Source organism: Ascaphus truei, unplaced genomic scaffold (genome assembly GCF_040206685.1).
Source record: "Ascaphus truei isolate aAscTru1 unplaced genomic scaffold, aAscTru1.hap1 HAP1_SCAFFOLD_570, whole genome shotgun sequence".
Taxonomy (NCBI): Eukaryota; Metazoa; Chordata; class Amphibia; order Anura; family Ascaphidae; genus Ascaphus; species Ascaphus truei.
The window spans coordinates 110,002-132,500 of NW_027456902.1; the positions used below are offsets into that span (position 1 = coordinate 110,002).

The 22,499-nt window shown below is 50.7% G+C and overlaps 1 protein-coding gene and 1 long non-coding RNA gene across 5 annotated transcripts in view; both read left to right on the top strand.

Annotated features, from left to right (window-relative positions):
* STX1B (syntaxin 1B) overlaps positions 1 to 9,276 on the top strand; it is a 107,013-nt gene extending 97,737 nt beyond the window's left edge. For 3 of the 4 annotated variants that reach the window (XM_075584396.1, XM_075584395.1, XM_075584394.1), the window contains one exon: positions 7,626 to 9,276. In XM_075584396.1, coding sequence (XP_075440511.1) covers positions 7,626 to 7,844 — 219 coding nt within the window. In that variant the 3' untranslated portion in view covers positions 7,845 to 9,276. Of the gene's footprint in view, positions 1 to 1,171; positions 3,610 to 7,625 lie in introns of those variants that run through there. The other variant, XM_075584397.1, reaches the window with a different exon arrangement.
* LOC142485366 (uncharacterized) lies at positions 3,616 to 7,538 on the top strand. The gene is made up of 2 exons (XR_012798404.1): positions 3,616 to 5,336; positions 5,484 to 7,538. It is a non-coding gene; the product is annotated as an uncharacterized LOC142485366 (long non-coding RNA).
* Positions 9,277 to 22,499: the final 13,223 nt, after the last annotated feature.

Genomic DNA, 22,499 nt, shown 5'->3' on the forward strand with positions numbered 1-22,499 from the left:
AGTGAGTCCCATGTTAATCAGTGACGGTGAGCGTCGGATAACGCATTCAGGCGTCGGATAACGCATTCAGGCATCGTATAACGCATTCAGGCGTCAAAAAACGGCCCATAGGGTTGCATTGTAAAGCGTTGGATATGCCATTCGTTGTAAAGTGAAACTTTGGCTAAGGAGGACAAACTGTAATTAAATAGGCATCTGCTTTTGGGCTCAATGAGGTCTTAATCTTTTCTTCTAACTTCACTAAGGCCAACAGTATCCCATTGTAATCTTTTCAAGTTCGTCTTCCAGTTCTTGCCGGGCTGCATCACCGGAGAGAGTCCGGCAGGTGTAGGAAGCCAGGTTGGGGTTTGAGTGACAGATTTTGTTTCCTCTCTGGGGATTCTTAGCTCCCTCTGCCTTCCTCCTGAATGCTATCAGGCCCGGACACCTTCCAGCCTCCGCAGAAGGAGGGCCATTGCTTTTCGGTGTGCTCCATATTTGGGGGTTGAGTCCTTACTTGCCGTGCGGCCTCATTTACATGTTGGCAAGTACCTGTCCCACGTTAGCCGGGGATACTGTTCAAGCTTTCATAGTATGGTTAAACCTACCAGCACAAGCACCACGATACATCTCCCTGGGCACCCGCCGCCACCTTCACACCTCACTGAGGCCGTGAGACACACACACACACACACACACACACACACACACCAAGGCAAGGAGTATATGTAGATAGATAGATACACACTCAATGTCTAATATATATGCACTCCATACATATATACCCACATACAGAGTTATGTAGTCTTTCTGTCTATGATTTGTATATAAACCCAGTCTTTAAGTAACATCAAGCACAATGTGCTAACCACACACACACACACACACACACACACACACACACACACACACACACACACACACACACACACACACACACACACACACACACCACACACACACACACTGTTGTCTATATCTGATTTTCTGTATCTTGCTCTAATTCTGCTGTCTCTCTTTATAACACTTCTCCCATCTCTCTTTCTCTCTCTCTCCGCCCTCTCCCTCCTTCCCTGTCCCTCCCTCGCCTCCTCCTCTCCCCTCCTTCTCCACCCCCCCCCCCTTTCCCTCCTTCCCTCTCTCCCCTCTTCCCCTCTCCTACTCTCGCTGCCGACGCCTTTCGGGTATGTAGAAGAAAATCATGATTATTATCTGTTGTGTGGTGTTAGGGGTGGTCTTGGCGTCGTCCATCGGCGGGACCCTCGGACTCTGAAATAAAACAAATGCAGAATGCAGATCCAAAATAGAAAAGCAAATTAGTCCATTACAAAAAAAACAAAAAAAAAGAAACAGCAAATAACAATATTATGTACCGGACGAGTATTGGAATTTATAGCACAGCTTGGAAATGCTGTCAATGTGTCGGCCCATTTTCGCCTCCCTGGGGTCTACCGCAGGAGTTAGGTTGCCGTCAGCTAACTCAAGCCCAAAGGGAGCGAATTGCCCGGATTGAATTAGCCACCGACGCCAACCTAAGTCCTCGCCCGCTCCCGGGAGCGAAAACGGGTCAAAAATAATACCGACGCCCGTAACCTTTGGGGGCGATTTTATTTTTCTCCGTGTACGTTTTACGTTTAGTCCCGCCCCCCCTCCCCCGTCTGTCGAGGTTAAAAAAATGTTTTAAAAAAACTCACGTATGTAGCGTTGACGGAGCGCGTGACACGGGGGAAACCCCCCCGGCGGTCGGCGGCAGCCCCCGACCCTCACGCAGGCGGCCGAGTGCGTTTCTGTTTTCTGCCAAACGTCTTGTGTGTGTGCGTGTTTTTTTCCCGTCTCTTCATTCCTCAGTTGCTTCGGTCGGGGGAGGTGCTGCGCGTGCGTGTCCGTTTGCGTGTACGGCAGAGGGAGCGGACGCGCGTCCTCGCCCGCCACCCCATGGCGGAATGTCTTCACGAGTCGGCGATAGAGACACTACAGAAGCATGCTGATGAGGCCCGGTGGGGTGCACACTGGTATTATAGCGAGGAGACGAGTTGTGCGTTGTGTACGCAGGTTGTGTTATGTGTGTGGCGCGGCAGTGAGCCCGGAGAGGGTGATATCCAGAGACGGCGACGTTACGTTCTCGCTCTCCCTTCTTTCCCGATCGCTCTTCTTCACTTTTCGATTACGCACCGAAATGTCTCGTTCATTTCAGCCCCGGGGGCCCCCTGTTCCGGAGATACATAGCTGCTCAGCTAGTGCGGGGTTCACTTAATGGAGGAGTTTCACGGCTCCTGCAGGGCCAATCGGAAGTCGTGATGTCACCCAGGGAGGCTTCCTATTGGCCCGCGCGATGCAGGAGTTTTAAGGGTAGTTTATATTATCTAGCATAGGGGGGGCTGAAGTCATGTCCCCAAGCCCCCCCCTATAACTCCTCCTATTACCCCATATAACCCCTCCCTAGTACTCCCATACTGAGCCCACTGACTGAGCCACCTGTGCTGAAGCAGGGATATCCTGAAAACCTGACCCGTTGGTGGCCCTTGAGGACGGGAGTTGCCCGCCCCAGCGTCACACCCTGTAAACGCCCGGTTTCCGCGTCTGGGTGGCAGTAACGCCGAGTCGAGGTGTGACCCGCCTAACGTAGCGTTACGCCCCCCGCGGGAACGGCCTCACCTGCGCGTCGTTATCACTAACGGCCGGTCCTGCCCCCCCCGAGGCTCTGCCCGGTGGGGAACGTGGCGGAACGAGACACTGGTGACCTTTGAAGGTACGTGACCGCGGTTAATGTGACATCACTTAGCGGAGGCGCGGGGAAATAGCGGTACGCCACCATTGCCTTGTTACACGGATCTCCTGCGTTGCGTGTACCAGCTCATTAACCTGTGAGGCGCTGTCACGAAGCACTTTGTGTCAGTTTGCTTTGAATTTATTTTTACAATTGCCACGGTGTGTTCACTTTCACTCTTTCCCTCCCTATCTCCCCCCTTTCTCCTCTCCCCCCCGCTCTCCTTCTCTCTCCTTCCCCCTCTTTGTCCCTCTCCTTCCTTCCCTCTCCTTCCTTCCCTCGCTCTCCTTCCTTCCCTCTCCTTCCTTCCCTCTCCTTCCTTCCCTCTCTCCCACCTTTCTCCTTCCTTCCCTCTCTCCCCCCTTTCTCCTTCCTTCTCTCCCCCTTTCTCCTTCCTTCCCTCTCTTCCCCCTTTCTCCTTCCTTCCCTCTCTCCCCCCTTTCTCCTTCTCCCCTCTCCTTCCTTCCCTCTCTCCCCCCTTTCTCCTTCCTTCCCTCTCTCCCCCCTTTCTCCTTCCTTCCCTCTCTCCCCCCTTTCTCCTTCTCCCCTCTCCTTCCTTCCCTCTCTCCCCCTTCTCCTTCTCCCCTCTCCTTCCTTCCCTCTCTCCCCCCTTTCTCCTTCTCCCCTCTCTCCCCCCTTTCTCCTTCCTTCCCTCTCTCCCCCCCCTTTCTCCTTCCTTCCCTCTCTCCCCCCTTTCTCCTTCCTTCCCTCTCTCCCCCCCTTTCTCCTTCCTTCCCTCTCTCCCCCCTTTCTCCTTCTCCCCTCTCTCCCCCCTTTCTCCTTCCTTCCCTCTCTCCCCCCCTTTCTCCTTCCTTCCCTCTCTCCACCCTTTCTCCTTCCTTCCCTCTCTCCCCCCCCCTTTCTCCTTCCCTCTCCCCCCCCTTTCTCCTTCCTTCCCTCTCTCCCCCCTTTCTCCTTCCTTCCCTCTCTCCCCCCTTTCTCCTTCTCCCCTCTCCTTACCCCTCTCACACGTTTTCCTGGGTTATATAATTTCATTTCTTTCTCGTATTAATCTTTCAGCCAAAAATTATTAAACTAAACCAAAGTTCTCCCCCAATGTCCCCACACGTGACACTCCTCCCACCCCCCGGGACCCCTCATGTACCTCAACGGCCCCCTACGCGGACACTTTATCCCTGACAATGGTTCCCTCCGTGCCAAATAATGGAGTATATATCAAATTCCGTCTAGAGATATTTCCGTTGCCCCGTGTGTCTGTTATAGTGTGCGTGACCTGCACAGCACCCTGCCTCTGTTATAGTGTGCGTGACCTGCACAGCACCCTGCCTCTGTTATAGTGTGCGTGACCTGCACAGCACCCTGCCTCTGTTATAGTGTGCGTGACCTGCACAGCACCCTGCCTCTGTTATAGTGTGCGTGACCTGCACAGCAATCTGCCTCTGTTATAGTGTGCGTGACCTGCACAGCACCCTGCCTCTGTTATAGTGTGCGTGACCTGCACAGCACCCTGCCTCTGTTATAGTGTGCGTGACCTGCACAGCACCCTGCCTCTGTTATAGTGTGCGTGACCTGCACAGCACCCTGCCTCTGTTATAGTGTGCGTGACCTGCACAGCACCCTGCCTCTGTTATAGTGTGCGTGACCTGCACAGCACCCTGCCTCTGTTATAGTGTGCGTGACCTGCACAGCACCCTGCCTCTGTTATAGTGTGCGTGACCTGCACAGCACCCTGCCTCTGTTATAGTGTGCGTGACCTGCACAGCACCCTGCCTCTGTTATAGTGTGCGTGACCTGCACAGCACCCTGCCTCTGTTATAGTGTGCGTGACCTGCACAGCACCCTGCCTCTGTTATAGTGTGCGTGACCTGCAACGCACCCTGCCTCTGTTATAGTGTGCGTGACCTGCACAGCACCCTGCCTCTGTTATAGTGTGCGTGACCTGCACAGCACCCTGCCTCTGTTATAGTGTGCGTGACCTGCACAGCACCCTGCCTCTGTTATAGTGTGCGTGACCTGCACAGCACCCTGCCTCTGTTATAGTGTGCGTGACCTGCACAGCACCCTGCCTCTGTTATAGTGTGCGTGACCTGCACAGCACCCTGCCTCTGTTATAGTGTGCGTGAACTGCACAGCACCTGCCTCTGTACTCTTCCCAGCAACAGGGCACGCTGACCTCACAGCTGGTCTGCTTGTGATGTCACAGGATACAGCAAAGCATCCTGGGGCTCTGGTCAGGGCAGGAGGGGACATGGATAATTTGGTTTTCTTAGTCCTCATACAATCTAAAGGAGGATGCGTGTTCATGGAGGAGCTAGGATTAGTACAGGATGATGTGTCTGCAGAGAGGAGCTGGGATTGGTACAGGATAGTGTGTGTGCAGTGTGCGCTGGGATTAGTACAGGATGCTGTGTGTGCAGAGAGGAGCTGGGATTGGTACAGGATGCTGTGTGTGTGCAGGGTGCGCTGGGATTAGTACAGGGTGCGCTGGGATTAGTACAGGATGTGTGTGCAGAGGTGGAGCTGGGATTAGTACAGGATGCTGTGTGTGCAGAGAGGAGCTGGGATTAGTACAGGATGCTGTGTGTGCAGAGAGGAGCTGGGATTAGTACAGGATGCTGTGTGTGCAGAGGTGCTGGGATTAGTACAGGATGCTGTGTGTGCAGAGAGGAGCTGGGATTAGTACAGGATGCTGTGTGTGCAGAGAGGAGCTGGGATTAGTACAGGATGCTGTGTGTGCAGAGAGGAGCTGGGGTTAGTACAGGATGTGTGTGCAGAGAGGAGCTGGGATTAGTACAGGATGTGTGTGTGCAGAGAGGAGCTGGGATTAGTACAGGATGCTGTGTGTGCAGAGAGGAGCTGGGATTAGTACAGGATGTGTGTGTGCACAGAGGAGCTAGGATTAGTACATGATGTGTGTGCAGAGAGGAGCTGGGATTAGTACAGGATGCTGTGTGTGCAGAGAGGTGCTGGGATTAGTACAGGATGCTGTGTGTGCAGAGAGGAGCTGGGATTAGTACAGGATGCTGTGTGTGCAGAGAGGTGCTGGGATTAGTACAGGATACTGTGTGTGCAGAGAGAGGAGCTGGGATTAGTACAGGATGCTGTGTGTGCAGAGAGGAGCTGGGATTAGTACAGGATACTGTGTGTGCAGAGAGGAGCTGGGATTAGTACAGGATGCTGTGTGTGCAGAGAGGAGCTGGGATTAGTACAGGATGCTGTGTGTGTGCAGAGAGGAGCTGGGATTAGTACAGGATGCTGTGTGTGCAGAGAGGAGCTGGGATTAGTACAGGATGCTGTGTGTGCAGAGAGGAGCTGGGATTAGTACAGGATGCTGTGTGTGCAGAGAGGAGCTGGGATTAGTACAGGATGCTGTGTGTGCAGAGGGGAGCTGGGATTAGTACAGGATGTGGGTGTGCACAGAGGAGCTGGGATTAGTACAGGATACTGTGTGTGCAGAGAGGAGCTGGGATTAGTACAGGATGTGGGTGTGCAGAGGGGAGCTGGGATTAGTACAGGATGCTGTGTGTGCAGAGAGGAGCTGGGATTAGTACAGGATGCTGTGTGTGCAGAGAGGAGCTGGGATTAGTACAGGATGCTGTGTGTGCAGAGAGGAGCTGGGATTAGTACAGGATGTGTGTGTGCAGAGAGGAGCTGGGATTAGTACAGGATGTGGGTGTGCAGAGGGGAGCTGGGATTAGTACAGGATGCTGTGTGTAGGGTGTGCTGGGATTGGTACAGGATGCTGTGTGTGCTGGGATTGGTACAGGATGTGTGTGTGCAGAGAGGAGCTGGGGTTGGTACAGGATGCTGTGTGTGCAGAGAGGAGCTGGGGTTGGTACAGGATGCTGTGTGTGCTGGGATTGGTACAGGATGCTGTGTGTGCAGAGATAAGTGTAGGCTGCTGTGTGTCTTTGTGAAGAGATATTATCCATGAGATACAATTTGTTCCATTGTGATATGAGGAAAGATATTTATTCATCTTGTGAATTATGCCCCGCTATGTTAAACGTTTATTAACGCCCTCACTTCCTGCACAAACAGGAAGTGACATCATGTCCAGTAAAAAAATATGGCAGCACCGTACTCTGGCGCTCCCCTCTCCCCCGTTCTGTCCGTCCGTCTCTCTGTCGCCTCTTGCATGAAAATGAGCTGTCTCTGTGGATATTTCTAGTCTCTTTTGTCCTGAAAAGTTAATATTTTCCACCTGTGGGGAGGGACAGGAAGTCATTAGTGTGCATGCAGGAAGTGACATCGTAGGCCAAGAATTCAGCTTTGGTGGCCATTTTGAACTAGGCCTAGCAGCGCAAGCAATGCCTAAACTCAGACCTCACAGTGTTGAAGAGATCTATATGACAAATGATATGTCAAATATAATTGGAGAATCTTTCGGTGTTAGCCAGGAGGGAGCCATCTTGGATTTGCGATGTCAGGACACAGTCCCCAATTAGGTCACAAAACCGAGATGGCTGCTTCTGCTAAGGAAGACGAGATATTGCATCTAGCATTTTTATTTCCCTTATTTAACATCAAGGATACTTTATGTAAAACTGGCTCGTCCTGCCTTCATAACGCTCTGAATGTTGTATTATTTTTTATTATAAAGTATATCAAAATAAACAAGGAGACACATGAAACATTCGGCAGAAACAAAAGCCTGAATAATAACAAAAATATGTTTCAATTATTGACAACCAGATTGAGGGTCTCCTCCCCTGGTGCTGACCCATAGTATTTACCAATCCACGTTCCCCCAAGAAACTAACTTCTTAGATCTACTGGGAGAACAAGATGGCCGCTGGGTTCTTCCTTAATAAAACGCAGTCTTTTTTTATTTTTTGTCACACCAAAGAGTGAATTTTTATAGGGTCCCTGGAGCTCTAATTTGTGCAGTTTTCCCTCCATTTTTTTTTTAATGTAGGCCCCGGAGCCTGCAGTAAAGTGTCCACACGGAAACCTCTGCTGTTTCACCAGGAAGAGCACCACTGCCTGCAAAATGTATTCTCTGTGTTATTCTGAGCGAGAGTGGAAGGAACGGCCATTTTTTAACTGTCCCGCTGCCCGAGGTTTCTACAACACACTGGGGTTAGATTCTGATTTGGGGCTCAAGGAACAAGACGCACGATTTAGAGGAGAGTAATGTTTTAGATGCAAAAGGGGAGAGAGAGTCCATAAGGCTTATGAGAGGCGGGTTTCAAAATGGCCGCCCACCGCAGCCATGTAATTCTATGCGCGTCCCTGATCCTGTTACGTGTGCTGTGCCCGGCGTTTTTTTTCTTCCGGGTATCTAATTGGCTTCTTCGTCTTTGGGTTTTGCTGTAAACGTTTTCTTCGTTGGCGGCCTTGAAGTTTGCATGTTTGTTTATTTAAACGAGTGTCTCCGGGTTGTGAGGATAATTGAAACGAGACCGCGTTCTGAGGCGCTGAGGAGGAGGCGGCTGTGCTTAGGGTCACTCACAGAGGGAGAGGCAGAGCCGGGGGGCAGAATGTGGGGTGGGGAAGTGACTGAGCGGGGGGTGGTTAGTGGCAGAACATGAGGCTCATGGGGGGAGGAGAAGACTGTGCCCAAGGTCACAGAGAGTCAGCGGCAGAGCCACGGCCGAACCAGCCCTTCAGAATGCGGTGTACCTTTTTAAACAGTGACATCGTCGGGAGACGGCGGTGATGTCATCGCTAAGGCCCCCCAACCTCCGGTTCCAGGCGCCTCTGTCGGTGCCCGTTTGGAAAACCGACACCACTGCCGGCATCCAGATGGCGTTTTTTGACGTAACCCCTTCTCTGCCAGAAAGCGCGTTGGTCGGCCAAGGTGGCAGCGGAGAGGTTCAAAGGGACGACACGTTCTCTTCCCCTTAACCCAGGGGTTCTCAGCTCCACTTCTCAAGACTCCCCAACAGAACAGGTCAGCGTATCCCTGCTTCAGCACAGGTGGCTCAATCAGTGGCTCTGCTGAAGCAGGGATATCCTTAAAACCTGACCTGCTGGTGGCCCTTAAGGACTGGAGTTGAGAACCCCTGCCTTAACCCTTTCTGCTGCCAGGTAGGCCACCCCCTCCCCCGCCCACTGGCAGAGAACAGGTTAATTAATATCTCTCGCTTTCCCCCCACCCCGAGAATTTTTTTCGATGTTTAAAAAAAAACTCGTCTCAGTTGAAAGAAAAAAAAAGTGTGAATTGCAAAAAAAAAAAAAAAAAAAAGTTGTTTTAAGGTTGAAAATAACAAAAAAAAAAACAACGAAAAAAAAAGAAAAAAAAAACGCCGGAAAAAAACAAAAAACACAACAAAAAAAAAACCTGCTTGCATGTTACAGAAATGTGAAAAAAAAGAATTACAGCAGAAACCGTGGAAAAAAAAGAAAAATATCTCGGTTTAAATTGTGTGTCGTCATTATTTTTCGATTTTATTTTCTTGTGCTGCTGAAGAAAAAAAAAAAAAAAAAAAACCATAACAAAAAAAACAAAATAAAAAGTTCGGAACGGGACAATGACGTTAAAAACAAAAAAAATATAAGACCCCGTCATATCCGACTGACTCCCACGACGCCATGTGTTTCTGTGCAGTAAAGAAGTCTCCGTCTTCTCGTGTCTGTGTAATTATATCGCTGTCTTGTGTGTGTCGGGGGAAACGGGAATCAAATAGAAACCATTTACCCTGGGACCGAGCTACCATTTGTCCTACTTTTACCTCTCCGTCCAGAGCTACGCCCCCCCCCCCCCCAGTCCTTATTCGTTTAGACTTTTGGGGGGGGGGATGAAATTCTGCATTTTGGGGAGAAATTCGTCCAATCGGGTCTATTATTTTTCAATAGATTTGGCACAAAAAAACCCCGTTTTAAGCCGGCCCATGAAACCGTTACTATAGCTCTCCAGGGAGCGAAATAATGGAGGTTTGGCGCTGGAAACGTCATCGGTGCGTGTGTGCAGTAACCCCCAGTGCGTCACATTGGAACCCGAAGAAGTCCATTTATAGTGCTAGCGCAGAACGCAGTGTTACATTGGTAGGGTAGGTACCTGCTGATTGGACGCGGGCATTTTGCCGCGACAGTCAACGTTGGTGTTTTGCCGCCACTCACCTCGCCGCAGGGACAACTCTCTGCCGGCCGCTTCGCCGCTAACATAAGTCCCTAACCTCACCCCTTACCCCAAAACCCCCTAATACTAACGCTACCCTAAACACCTTAACCCCTTTCCCTAATTCCCTACCGTGAAAACCTAACCCCTTCCCCTAAAGCCCCTATCCTTAATTCCTTCCCCTAAAGCCCCTATCCTTAATCCCTTCCCCTAAAGCCCCTATCCTTAATCCCTTCCCCTAAAGCCCCTATGCTTAATCCCTTCCCCTAAAGCCCCTATCCTTAATCCCTTCCCCTAAAGCCCCTATCCTTAATCCCTTCCCCGAAAGCCCCTATCCTTAATCCCTTCCCCTAAAGCCCCTATGCTTAATCCCTTCCCCTAAAGCCCCTATCCTTAATCCTTTCCCTGAAAGCCCCTATCCTTAATCCCTTCCCCTAAAGCCCCTATCCTCAATCCCTTCCCCTAAAGCCCCTATCCTTAATCCCTTCCCCGAAAGCCCCTATCCTTAATCCTTTCCCTGAAAGCCCCTATCCTTAATCCCTTCCCCTAAAGCCCCTATCCTTAATCCCTTCCCCTAAAGCCCCTATCCTTAATCCCTTCCCCGAAAGCCCCTATCCTTAATCCCTTCCCCTAAAGCCCCTATCCTTAATCCCTTCCCCTAAAGCCCCTATCCTTAATCCCTTCCCCTAAAGCCCCTATCCTTAATCCCTTCCCCTAAAGCCCCTATCCTTAATCCCTTCCCCTAAAGCCCCTATCCTTAATCCCTTCCCCTAAAGCCCCTATCCTTAATCCCTTCCCCTAAAGCCCCTATCCTTAATCCCTTCCCCTAAAGCCCCTATCCTTAATCCCTTCCCCGAAAGCCCCTATCCTTAATCCCTTCCCCTAAAGCCCCTATGCTTAATCCCTTCCCCTAAAGCCCCTATCCTTAATCCCTTCCCCGAAAGCCCCTATCCTTAATCCCTTCCCCGAAAGCCCCTATCCTTAATCCCTTCCCCTAAAGCCCCTATGCTTAATCCCTTCCCCTAAAGCCCCTATCCTTAATCCCTTCCCCTAAAGCCCCTATCCTTAATCCCTTCCCCTAAAGCCCCTATGCTTAATCCCTTCCCCTAAAGCCCCTATCCTTAATCCCTTCCCCGAAAGCCCCTATCCTTAATCCCTTCCCCTAAAGCCCCTATCCTTAATCCCTTCCCCTAAAGCCCCTATGCTTAATCCCTTCCCCTAAAGCCCCTATCCTTAATCCCTTCCCCGAAAGCCCCTATCCTTAATCCCTTCCCCTAAAGCCCCTATCCTTAATCCCTTCCCCTAAAGCCCCTATCCTTAATCCCTTCCCCTAAAGCCCCTATGCTTAATCCCTTCCCCTAAAGCCCCTATCCTTAATCCCTTCCCCTAAAGCCCCTATCCTTAACCCCTTCCCCTAATTTCCTTCCCTAAAAACCTAACCCCTTACTGTAGAGCCCCCATCTTTAACCCCCTACCCTAACCGCTAAAACTCCTTAAATGAACTCACCTTCTTAGCGAAACGGCCTGTGCCGAGTGTCGAGCGGCCGAGTGTCCAGCGTCGGAGCGGCCGAGTGTCTAGAGTCGGGGCGCCTGTGGCGATGGGTCCCTCAGGCGCAAAACGCCGACGGAGACTTGATCACGACAGGGCAGATTCCACCTGCTGACCGGGACTACCTCTGTGTTTTGGCCAAAAGATTAAACTGAACGATCCCGACTTCTCAAAAGAAAATCACATAGAAATAAATCAATGAATTTGCCATATTTGATGAGTATCGGGCTTCTGTATTTAACCTTGGGTTGTATCGACCCAACAATGTGTCCGACGCAGCGCCGATCTTTCATTACGGGCGTTACCAAAAGGTACGGCTATTCTAAATAATATTACCCCAATCATTTATATTTATCTAATACTCGTTATACATAAAAATACGCACACTTCCGTTTCATTGAAATGGTATTTTTAGCACTGACGTTTCAACAGAACAATCATAAATATATTCGTAGGGGCCTTTTAGTGGAAAACAGCAACTTAGTGAATAAAAAGATCAATGTAGAGTGGATCAAAACACACACCCGAACGTACACACACCCGTATGTACGTATGCGCACACTCACCTGTACGCACACAGACGTAGGTACACATACACACACATACACCTGTGTGAGCGCACACCCACACCCGTACATACAGTACACACACACCTGTGCGTTCACACGCACCCACACAACCGTACGTACACACACATGTACGTACACACAGACACACAACGTTGAAACATTGATCTTTTTATTCAATAAATTGCTATTTTTTCCAGTAAAAGACCTCGCGAGTACCAGCATTTTTCAAATATATTTCATATACGGATCCCTGGTGAACTTCGCTGGTTGTGTGACCCGTCATGGCGTATCCGACAGTATCGGGAGTGCCCCTACCCAAGGACAAATCTAACCTTAGTACATCGGCTGCCTTGTGTTCAGTTTGTTTTTACCAGCGTTGGCGCCTAATAAGATTGGATGACATGAAATCAGTGAGAGGGGACACTGGTCCTGTCCTGGGTTCGTTGTCCAAGGCGGTAGCTTTCTCTGGAGTTGCCCGTTCAATGTAACGGATGTTTTGTGCGAATGTTGGAAACAGATTTGTGGAAAAGCCGAACGTCGGTGCAAACTTCCTTGGCAGCTGCAAACGTTGAACATTTGCAGACACGTTCACCTCCCCGAGTAACTCGCAGACGTGTCCCAAAGGCTGGCCAACCCCAAGCGGACATCTGACCCATGGGAGATTTTGGGGGGAGTTTGAACAAATTAAGCACCCAAAATGTGCCCATTTCCTAGTGCGGCCCCCTTGCCTTTTATATTCATTCCCATGCAAGATTTCTAAATTAAAATGTTTCTTATCTCCAAAAGGGATCAGGAAGCAGAGAAAAGATTTATTCTGCGCAATTACACCCGTTATTTTTAGCTATATTTGCACAAATTTTGCGGCTGTCTGTGTGTATGAGTGTGACGGTGTGCTAAGGTGTGTGTGTCGGTGTGACGGTTTGTGTACAGTGTGTTAATATGTGTTTATCCATATCTGTGTGTATCAGTTGAGAAAACATGAAATTGGCTCGGCGGATTTGTATTCAAACATGTAATTTAAGTCAGAAAAATTGAATGTTTCGGCCGTCCAGCCAGCCTTTCTCACAAATGTCCGTGAGAAAGGCTGGTTGGACGTGTCCGTGAGAAAGGCTGGTTAGAAGTGTCCATGAGAAAGGCTGGTTGGACGGGTCCGTGCGAGAGGCTGGTTGTACGCGTCCGTGCGAGAGGCTGGTTGGACGTGTCCGTTAGAAAGGCTGGTTGGACGTGTCCGTGAGGAAGGCTGGTTGGACGTGTCCGTGAGAAAGACTGGTTGGACGTGTCCGTGAGGAAGGCTGGTTGGACGTGTCCTTGAGAAAGGCTGGTTGGACGTGTCCGTGAGGAAGGTTGGTTGGACTGGTGGGACACATCAGTGAGAAAGGCTGGTTGGACGTGTGCATGAGAAAGGCTGGTTGGACGGGTCCGTGAGATAGGCTGGTTGGACGGGTCCGTGAGATAGGCTGGTTGGACGGGTCCGTGAGAAAGGCTAGTTGGCCGGGTCCTGGAGAGAGGCTGGTTGGATGGGTCTGGGAGATAGGCTGGTTGGACGGGTCCGTGAGAAAGGCTGGTTGGACGAGTCCTGGAGAAAGGCTGGTTGGACGTGTCCGTGAGAAAGGCTGGTTTGGCTGATTGGATGAGTCTGTAAGAGAGGCTGGTTTGGCTGGCTGGACGTGTCCGTGAGAGAGGCTGGTTTGGCGTGTCCGTGAGATTGGCTGGTTGGACGTGTCCGTGAGAGAGGCTGGTTTGGCTGGTTGGACGGGTCCGTGAGAGAGGCTTGTTTGGCTGGCTGGACGTGTGCGTGAGATTGGCTGGTTTGGCTGGCTGGACGTGTGCGTGAGATTGGCTGGTTTGGCTGGCTGGACGTGTGCGTGAGATTGGCTGGTTTGGCTGGCTGGACGTGTGCGTGAGATTGGCTGGTTGGACGGGTCCGTGAGATTGGCTGGTTGGACGGGTCCGTGAGATAGGCTGGTTTGGCTGGCTGGACGTGTGCGTGAGATTGGCTGGTTAGACGGGTCCGTGAGAGAGGCTGGCTGGACGTGTGCGTGAGATTGGCTGGCTGGACGTGTGTGTGAGATTGGCTGGTTGGACGTGTGCGTGAGATTGGCTGGTTGGATGGGTCCATGAGAGAGGCTGGTTTGGCTGGCTGGACGTGTGCGTGAGATTGGCTGGCTGGACGGGTCCGTGAGATAGGCTGGTTTGTCTGGATGGCCAAAACGTTGGATTTTTCTGACACATTACATTTTTTAATACAAATCCGCAGTGCTCATTTCCTTGTTTTCTTCATTGATATATTTATTCTGGGATAAGACTTCTCCTGAGACCTAAAGCGCTGGTAACTATGTATCAAACCCTTTTATCAGTGTGACAGTACTTATATACAGTGTGCTGGTGTGTGGGTATCAGTGTGACAGTACTTATATACAGTGTGCTGGTGTGTGGGTATCAGTGTGACAGTACTTATATACAGTGTGCTGGTGTGTGGGTATCTGTGTGACAGTACTTATATACAGTGTGCTGGTGTGTGGGTATCAGTGTGACAGTACTTATATACAGTGTGCTGGTGTGTGGGTATCTGTGTGACAGTACTTATATACAGTGTGCTGGTGTGTGGGTATCAGTGTGACAGTACTTATATACAGTGTGCTGGTGTGTGGGTATCTGTGTGACAGTACTTATATACAGTGTGCTGGTGTGTGGGTATCAGTGTGACAGTACTTATATACAGTGTGCTGGTGTGTGGGTATCTGTGTGACAGTACTTATATACAGTGTGCTGGTGTGTGGGTATCAGTGTGACAGTACTTATATACAGTGTGCTGGTGTGTGGGTATCAGTGTGACAGTACTTATATACAGTGTGCTGGTGTGTGGGTATCAGTGTGACAGTACTTATATACAGTGTGCTGGTGTGTGGGTATCTGTGTGACAGTACTTATATACAGTGTGCTGGTGTGTGGGTATCAGTGTGACAGTACTTATATACAGTGTGCTGGTGTGTGGGTATCTGTGTGACAGTACTTATATACAGTGTGCTGGTGTGTGGGTATCAGTGTGACAGTACTTATATACAGTGTGCTGGTGTGTGGGTATCTGTGTGACAGTACTTATATACAGTGTGCTGGTGTGTGGGTATCAGTGTGACAGTACTTATATACAGTGTGCTGGTGTGTGGGTATCTGTGTGACAGTACTTATATACAGTGTGCTGGTGTGTGGGTATCAGTGTGACAGTACTTATATACAGTGTGCTGGTGTGTGGGTATCTGTGTGACAGTACTTATATACAGTGTGCTGGTGTGTGGGTATCTGTGTGACAGTACTTATATACAGTGTGCTGGTGTGTGGGTATCTGTGTGACAGTACTTATATACAGTGTGCTGGTGTGTGGGTATCTGTGTGACAGTACTTATATACAGTGTGCTGGTGTGTGGGTATCAGTGTGACAGTACTTATATACAGTGTGCTGGTGTGTGGGTATCTGTGTGACAGTACTTATATACAGTGTGCTGGTGTGTGGGTATCTGTGTGACAGTACTTATATACAGTGTGCTGGTGTGTGGGTATCTGTGTGACAGTACTTATATACAGTGTGCTGGTGTGTGGGTATCAGTGTGACAGTACTTATATACAGTGTGCTGGTGTGTGGGTATCTGTGTGACAGTACTTATATACAGTGTGCTGGTGTGTGGGTATCAGTGTGACAGTACTTATATACAGTGTGCTGGTGTGTGGGTATCTGTGTGACAGTACTTATATACAGTGTGCTGGTGTGTGGGTATCTGTGTGACAGTACTTATATACAGTGTGCTGGTGTGTGGGTATCAGTGTGACAGTACTTATATACAGTGTGCTGGTGTGTGGGTATCAGTGTGACAGTACTTATATACAGTGTGCTGGTGTGTGGGTATCTGTGTGACAGTACTTATATACAGTGTGCTGGTGTGTGGGTATCAGTGTGACAGTACTTATATACAGTGTGCTGGTGTGTGGGTATCTGTGTGACAGTACTTATATACAGTGTGCTGGTGTGTGGGTATCAGTGTGACAGTACTTATATACAGTGTGCTGGTGTGTGGGTATCAGTGTGACAGTACTTATATACAGTGTGCTGGTGTGTGGGTATCAGTGTGACAGTACTTATATACAGTGTGCTGGTGTGTGGGTATCTGTGTGACAGTACTTATATACAGTGTGCTGGTGTGTGGGTATCTGTGTGACAGTACTTATATACAGTGTGCTGGTGTGTGGGTATCTGTGTGACAGTACTTATATACAGTGTGCTGGTGTGTGGGTATCTGTGTGACAGTACTTATATACAGTGTGCTGGTGTGTGGGTATCTGTGTGACAGTACTTATATACAGTGTGCTGGTGTGTGGGTATCTGTGTGACAGTACTTATATACAGTGTGCTGGTGTGTGGGTATCTGTGTGACAGTACTTATATACAGTGTGCTGGTGTGTGGGTATCTGTGTGACAGTACTTATATACAGTGTGCTGGTGTGTGGGTATCAGTGTGACAGTACTTATATACAGTGTGCTGGTGTGTGGGTATCTGTGTGACAGTACTTATATACAGTGTGCTGGTGTGTGGGTATCTGTGTGACAGTACTTATATACAGTGTGCTGGTGTGTGGGTATCAGTGTGACAGTGTGCATACAGTGGGCTAATGTGTATGTATCAATTTAACTGTGTTAATGTGTGTATCAATGTGTCTGACTATGTATCAGTGTGATCGTGTGTTAATGTGTATCAGTGTATTTAGGTGTGTTAATATGTGTATCAGTGTGTTAATATGTGTATCAATGTGTTAATGTGTGTTCATGTGTGTATAGTGTTGTTGTTGGTGGTGTGTGCCGCTGGGGACAAACCCTGCAGTACACACAGAACACGCGGTGTCACAGGATCACAGGAGACTCTGCAGTACAAACAGAGAACACGCGTGTCACAGGAGACCCTGCAGTACACAGAGAACACGCGTGTCCCCGTCACAGGAGACCCTGCAGTACACACAGAGAACACGCGTGTCCCCGTCACAGGAGACCCTGCAGTACACACAGAGAACACGCGTGTCCCCGTCACAGGAGCAGTGAGAGCAGCAGGTGTCGGATAACAAAGTGCAGAGCATCGCACCGTGACCCATTACCCCTCAGCTGCAGAGCATCGCACCGTGACCCATTACCCCTCAGCTGCAGAGCATCGCACCGTGACCCATTACCCCTCAGCTACAGAGCATCGCACCGCGGCCTATTACCCCTCATCTGCAGAGCATCGCACCGCGGCCTATTACCCCTCATCTGCAGAGCATCGCACCGTGACCATCACCCCATAGCTGCAGAGCATCGCACCGTGACCCCTCAGTTGCAGAGCATCGCACCGTGACCCATTACCCCTCAGCTGCAGAACATCGCACCGTGACCCATTACCCCTCAGCTGCAGAGCATTGCACCGTGACCCATTACCCCTCAGCTGCAGAGCATCGCACCGTGACCCATTACCCCTCAGCTGCAGAGCATCGCACCGTGACCCATTACCTCTCAGCTGCAGAGCATCGCACCATGACAATTACCCCTCAGCTGCAGAGCATCGCACCGTGACCATTACCCCTCAGCTGCAGAGCATCGCACCGTGACCCATTACCCCTCAGCTGCAGAGCATCGCACCGTGACCATTACCCATCAGCTGCAGAGCATCGCACCGTGACCCATTACCCCATAGCTGCAGAGCATTGCACCGTGATCATTACCCCTCAGCTGCAGAACATCGCACTGTGACCCATTACCCCACAGCTGCAGAGCATCGCACCATGACCATTACCCCTCAACTGCAGAGCATCGCAACGTGACCCATTATCCATCAGCTGCAGAGCTGTGAAACGTGACCCATTACCCCTCAGCTGCAGAGCATCGCACTGCGACTCATTACCCATCATCTGCAGAGCATCGCACCGTGACCCATTACACCTCATCTGCAGAGCATTGCACCGTGACCCATTACCCATCAGCTGCAGAGCGGTGCAACGTGACCCATTATCCATCAGCTGCAGAGCATCGCACCGTGACCCATTACACCCCATCTGCAGAGCATTGCACCGTGACCCATTACCCATCAGCTGCAGAGCATCGCACCGTGACCCATTACCCTTCAGCTGCAGAGCATCGCACCGTGACCCATTACCCTTCAGCTGCAGAGCATCGCACCGTGGCCCATTACCCTTCAGCTGCAGAGCATCGCACCGTGACCCATTACCCCATAGCTGCAGAGCATCGCACCGTGACCATTACCCCTCAGCTGCAGAGCATCGCACCGTGACCCATTACCTCTCATCTGCAGAGCAACGCACCATGGCCCATTATCCATCAGCTGCAGAGCATCGCACCGTGACACATTACCCCTCATCTGCAGAGCGTTGCAACGAGACTCATTACCCATCAGCTGCAGAGCATCGCACCATGACCCATTACCCCTCAGCTGCAGAACATCGCACCATGACCCATTACCCCTCAGCTGTAGAGCATTGCACCATGACCCATTACCTCTCAGTTGCAGAGCATCGCAGCATGACCCATTACCTCAGCTGCAGAGCATCGCACCGTGACCCATTACCCATCAGCTGTAGAGCGTCACACTTTCACCCGTTACCTATTATCTGCAGAGCGTCGCACTGTGACCCATTACCCACCAGATGCAGAGTATCGCACCATGACCCATCAGCTGCAGAGCATTGCTCCATTAACCCCTCAGCTGGAGTGTTGCACCATTACCCCTCCTGCAGACTATCACACCGCTGCAGATCATTCCCCCGTACCAGCATTTCTTCCTCAGGCGGTCCAGAGTATCGCAGCACAGTCTGCATAGCATCGCAGCATTAATACCTCTCACCCAGTCTGCAGACCATTGCAGCGTTAATATCCCCAGCAAGAGACCTGCAGAGCATCACAGGATTAATACCTCTCGGGAGAGCATTACTCAGAGGAATTTCCTGTGTTTTTTCCGCACTGATTTATTTCACATGGAACATTCCGGGATCCAACCAGGAAAGTGACGCAGGTCCTGTTATCCAGAGGCCGGAGTCAGTGCATGTGCTATCCCTCTGCTGCTCCAGTACCAAGACTGCTGCTCCAGTACTAACCCTCTGCTGCTCCAGTACTAACCCTCTGCTGCTCCAGTACTAACCCTCTGCTGCTCCAGTACTAACCCTCTGCTGTTCCAGTACTAACCCTCTACTGCTCCAGTACTAACCCTCTGCTGCTCCAGTACTATTCCTCTGCTGCTCCAGTACTAACCCTCTGCTGCTCCAGTACTAACCCTCTGCTGCTCCAGTACTAAGACACTGCTGCTCCAGTACTAACCCTCTGCTGCTCCAGTACTTACCCTCTGCTGCTCTAGTACTATCCCTCTGCTGCTCCAGTACTATCCCTCTGCTGCTCCAGTACTTACCCTCTGCTGCTCTAGTACTATACCTCTGCTGCTCCAGTACTATCCTCTGCTGCTCCAGTACTAAGACTCTGCTGCTCCAGTACTAACCCTCTGCTGCTCCAGTACTTACCCTCTGCTGCTCTAGTACTATCCCTCTGCTGCTCTAGTACTATCCCTCTGCTGCTCCAGTACTTACCCTCTGCTGCTCTAGTACTTACCCTCTGCTGCTCCAGTACTTACCCTCTGCTTCTCCAGTACTAACCCTCTGCTGCTCTAGTACTTATCCTCTGCTGCTCCAGTACTTACTCTCTGCTGCTCCAGTACTTATCCTCTGCTGCTCCAGTACCTATCCTCTGCTGCTCCAGTACTAACCCTCTGCTGCTCCAGTACTTACCCTCTGCTGCTCCAGTACTAACCCTCTGCTGCTCCAGTACTAACCCTCTGCTGCTCCAGTACTGTCTCTGCTGCTCCAGTACTAACCCTCTGCTGCTCCAGTACTAACCCTCTGCTGCTCCAGTACTAACCCCCTGCTGCTCTAGTACTTATCCTCTGCTGCTCCAGTACTTACCCTCTGCTGCTCTAGTACTTATCCTCTGCTGCTCCAGTACCAACCCTCTGCTGCTCCAGTACTAAGACTCTGCTGCTCCAGTACCAACCCTCTGCTGCTCCAGTACTAAGACTCTGCTGCTCCAGTACTAACCCTCTGCTGCTCCAGTACTAAGACTCTGCTGCTCCAGTACTATCCCTTTGCTGCTCCAGTACCAAGACTGCTGCTCCAGTACTAACCCTCTGCTGCTCCAGTACCAAGGCTCTGCTGCTCCAGTACTAAGACTCTGCTGCTCCAGTACTCTCCCTCACACTGTTGTCACTCCTACTCCAGTACTAACCCTCTCCTACTCCAGTACTAAAACGCACACTGGTTTTCTCTGCTACTCCAGTACTATCCATCTCCTACTCCAGTAATAACCCTCACAATAGGGTCTCTGCTACTCCAGTACTAACCCTCACACTACACTATACTACTCCAGTACTAACCCTCACACTACACTATACTACTCCAGTACTTGCCCTCACAGTAGTCTCTACTACTCTAGTACTAACCCTCACACTACACTCTACTACTCAAGCACTCTCCCTCATATTGCACTCTATTACTCCAATACAATACCTTACTACACTCTTCTACTCCAGTACTATCCCTCACACACACCTACTACAGTATTATTGCTCACACTACACTCTGCTACACCAATACTGTGCATCTGCTGCTACTCTAGTACTATCCCTGTCATTGTACCCTCTGCTACTCCAGCACTATCGATCATACGACATTATCTGCTACCCCCGTACTCTCAAACTATTTTTCTGCTACTCCTCAGTATTACTCCTCTTGCTGCCATCTCTGCTACTCTAGTATTACCCCTCACATTACTCTATACCCCTCACACTGCACTCTATGCTATTCCAGTAATAAACCTCACCACTCTACTCACTGCACTCTGTTACTCCAGGAAAACCCCTCCCACTACATATCTGCTACTCTAGTACTACTAATCACACTGCAACCGTTCCTACTCAAGTACTATCCCTCAAATTGTATCCTCTAATACACCAGTACATCTCACACTGCACGCTCTACCCCTCACTATTACTCCAGTACTATCACTCCAACCTCTGCTACTTATCTAACCCTCACCCACTACTACCACAGTACTAACCTCCGCACCCTGCTACTCCATTCCTATCCATCATATTACACACACCGATCTGCTCTGCTATTCCAGCACCCCCTCCATCCTGACCCACACCCCCCTCTGCCATTCCAGTACACACCCTCCATCCTGTCCCACACCCCCCTCTGCCATTCCAGTACACCCCCTCCATCCTGTCCCACACCCCCCTCTACCATTCCAGTACACCCCCTCCATCCTGTCCCACCCCCCCCTCCTCTCTGCCATTCCAGTACACCCCCTCCATCCTGTCCCACACCCCCCTCCTCTCTGCCATTCCAGTGCACACCCTCCATCCTGTCCCACACCCCCCTCCTCTCTGCCATTCCAGTACACCCCCTCCATCCTGTCCCACCCCCCCTCCTCTCTGCCATTCCAGTACACCCCCTCCATCCTGTCCCACACCCCCCTCCTCTCTGCCATTCCAGTATACCCCCTCCATCCTGTCCCACACCCCCCTCCTCTCTGCCATTCCAGTGCACACCCTCCATCCTGTCCCACCCCCCCTCCTCTCTGCCATTCCAGTACACCCCCTCCATCCTGTCCCACACCCCCTCCTCTCTGCCATTCCAGTATACCCCCTCCATCCTGTCCCACACCCCCCTCCTCTCTGACATTATAGTGCACACCATCCATCCTGTCCCACACCCCCCTCTTCTCTGCCATTATAGTGCACACCATCCATCCTGTCCCACACCCCCCTCTGCCATTCCAGTACACCCCCTCCATCCTGTCCCACACACCCCTCCTCTGCTATTCCCCGGGACAGACACGGATCACGCTGCAGGTTGTTAGAATACCTTTAATCATTAAAAACAAATTTCTATCAATTATTGCACATTCCGTTGTCGATCATTTCTCCGTCGCCTCCAATCAGGTGTGCCGAACGGGAGATTTAAAGATGGCCGCCGCCAGGGTGTAGCACGTGGCCGGGCTCGGCCTGTGTTTGTATACTGCTCTGAAGGCCGCAAAAATCTACTTTGTATTGTATGGTAACCCAACTCCTGGGAGTTCAGAGTCACTAAAGGTGAAGGCTTGAGGTATGTGTGCCGTCCCTTTCAATCCCTATTCAACACATCTGCCTCTTCCCCGCACTGAAGGAGATGTCAGCCCCATGAATTTGAGTGTGGCAGATCTACTCCCCAGCGCTGAGAAGCTGGCTAATGATTAGGGATGTCCGTCTCCCCTCTCTCACCCGTCTCCCCTCTCTCACCCGTCTCCCCTCTCTCACCGTCTCCCCTCTCACCCGTCTCCCCTCTCTCACCCGTCTCCCCTCTCTCACCCGTCTCCCCTCTCTCACCCGTCTCCCCTCTCTCACCCGTCTCCCCTCTCTCACCCGTCTTGTACAGACATGTCAAGAGACGCAGGAAGGAGACAGGATATACAACATTAAAGAGGGTGGAGGTAGACATATATATATGGGGCGGAATATATATATATATATATATGGGGTGGTATATATATATATA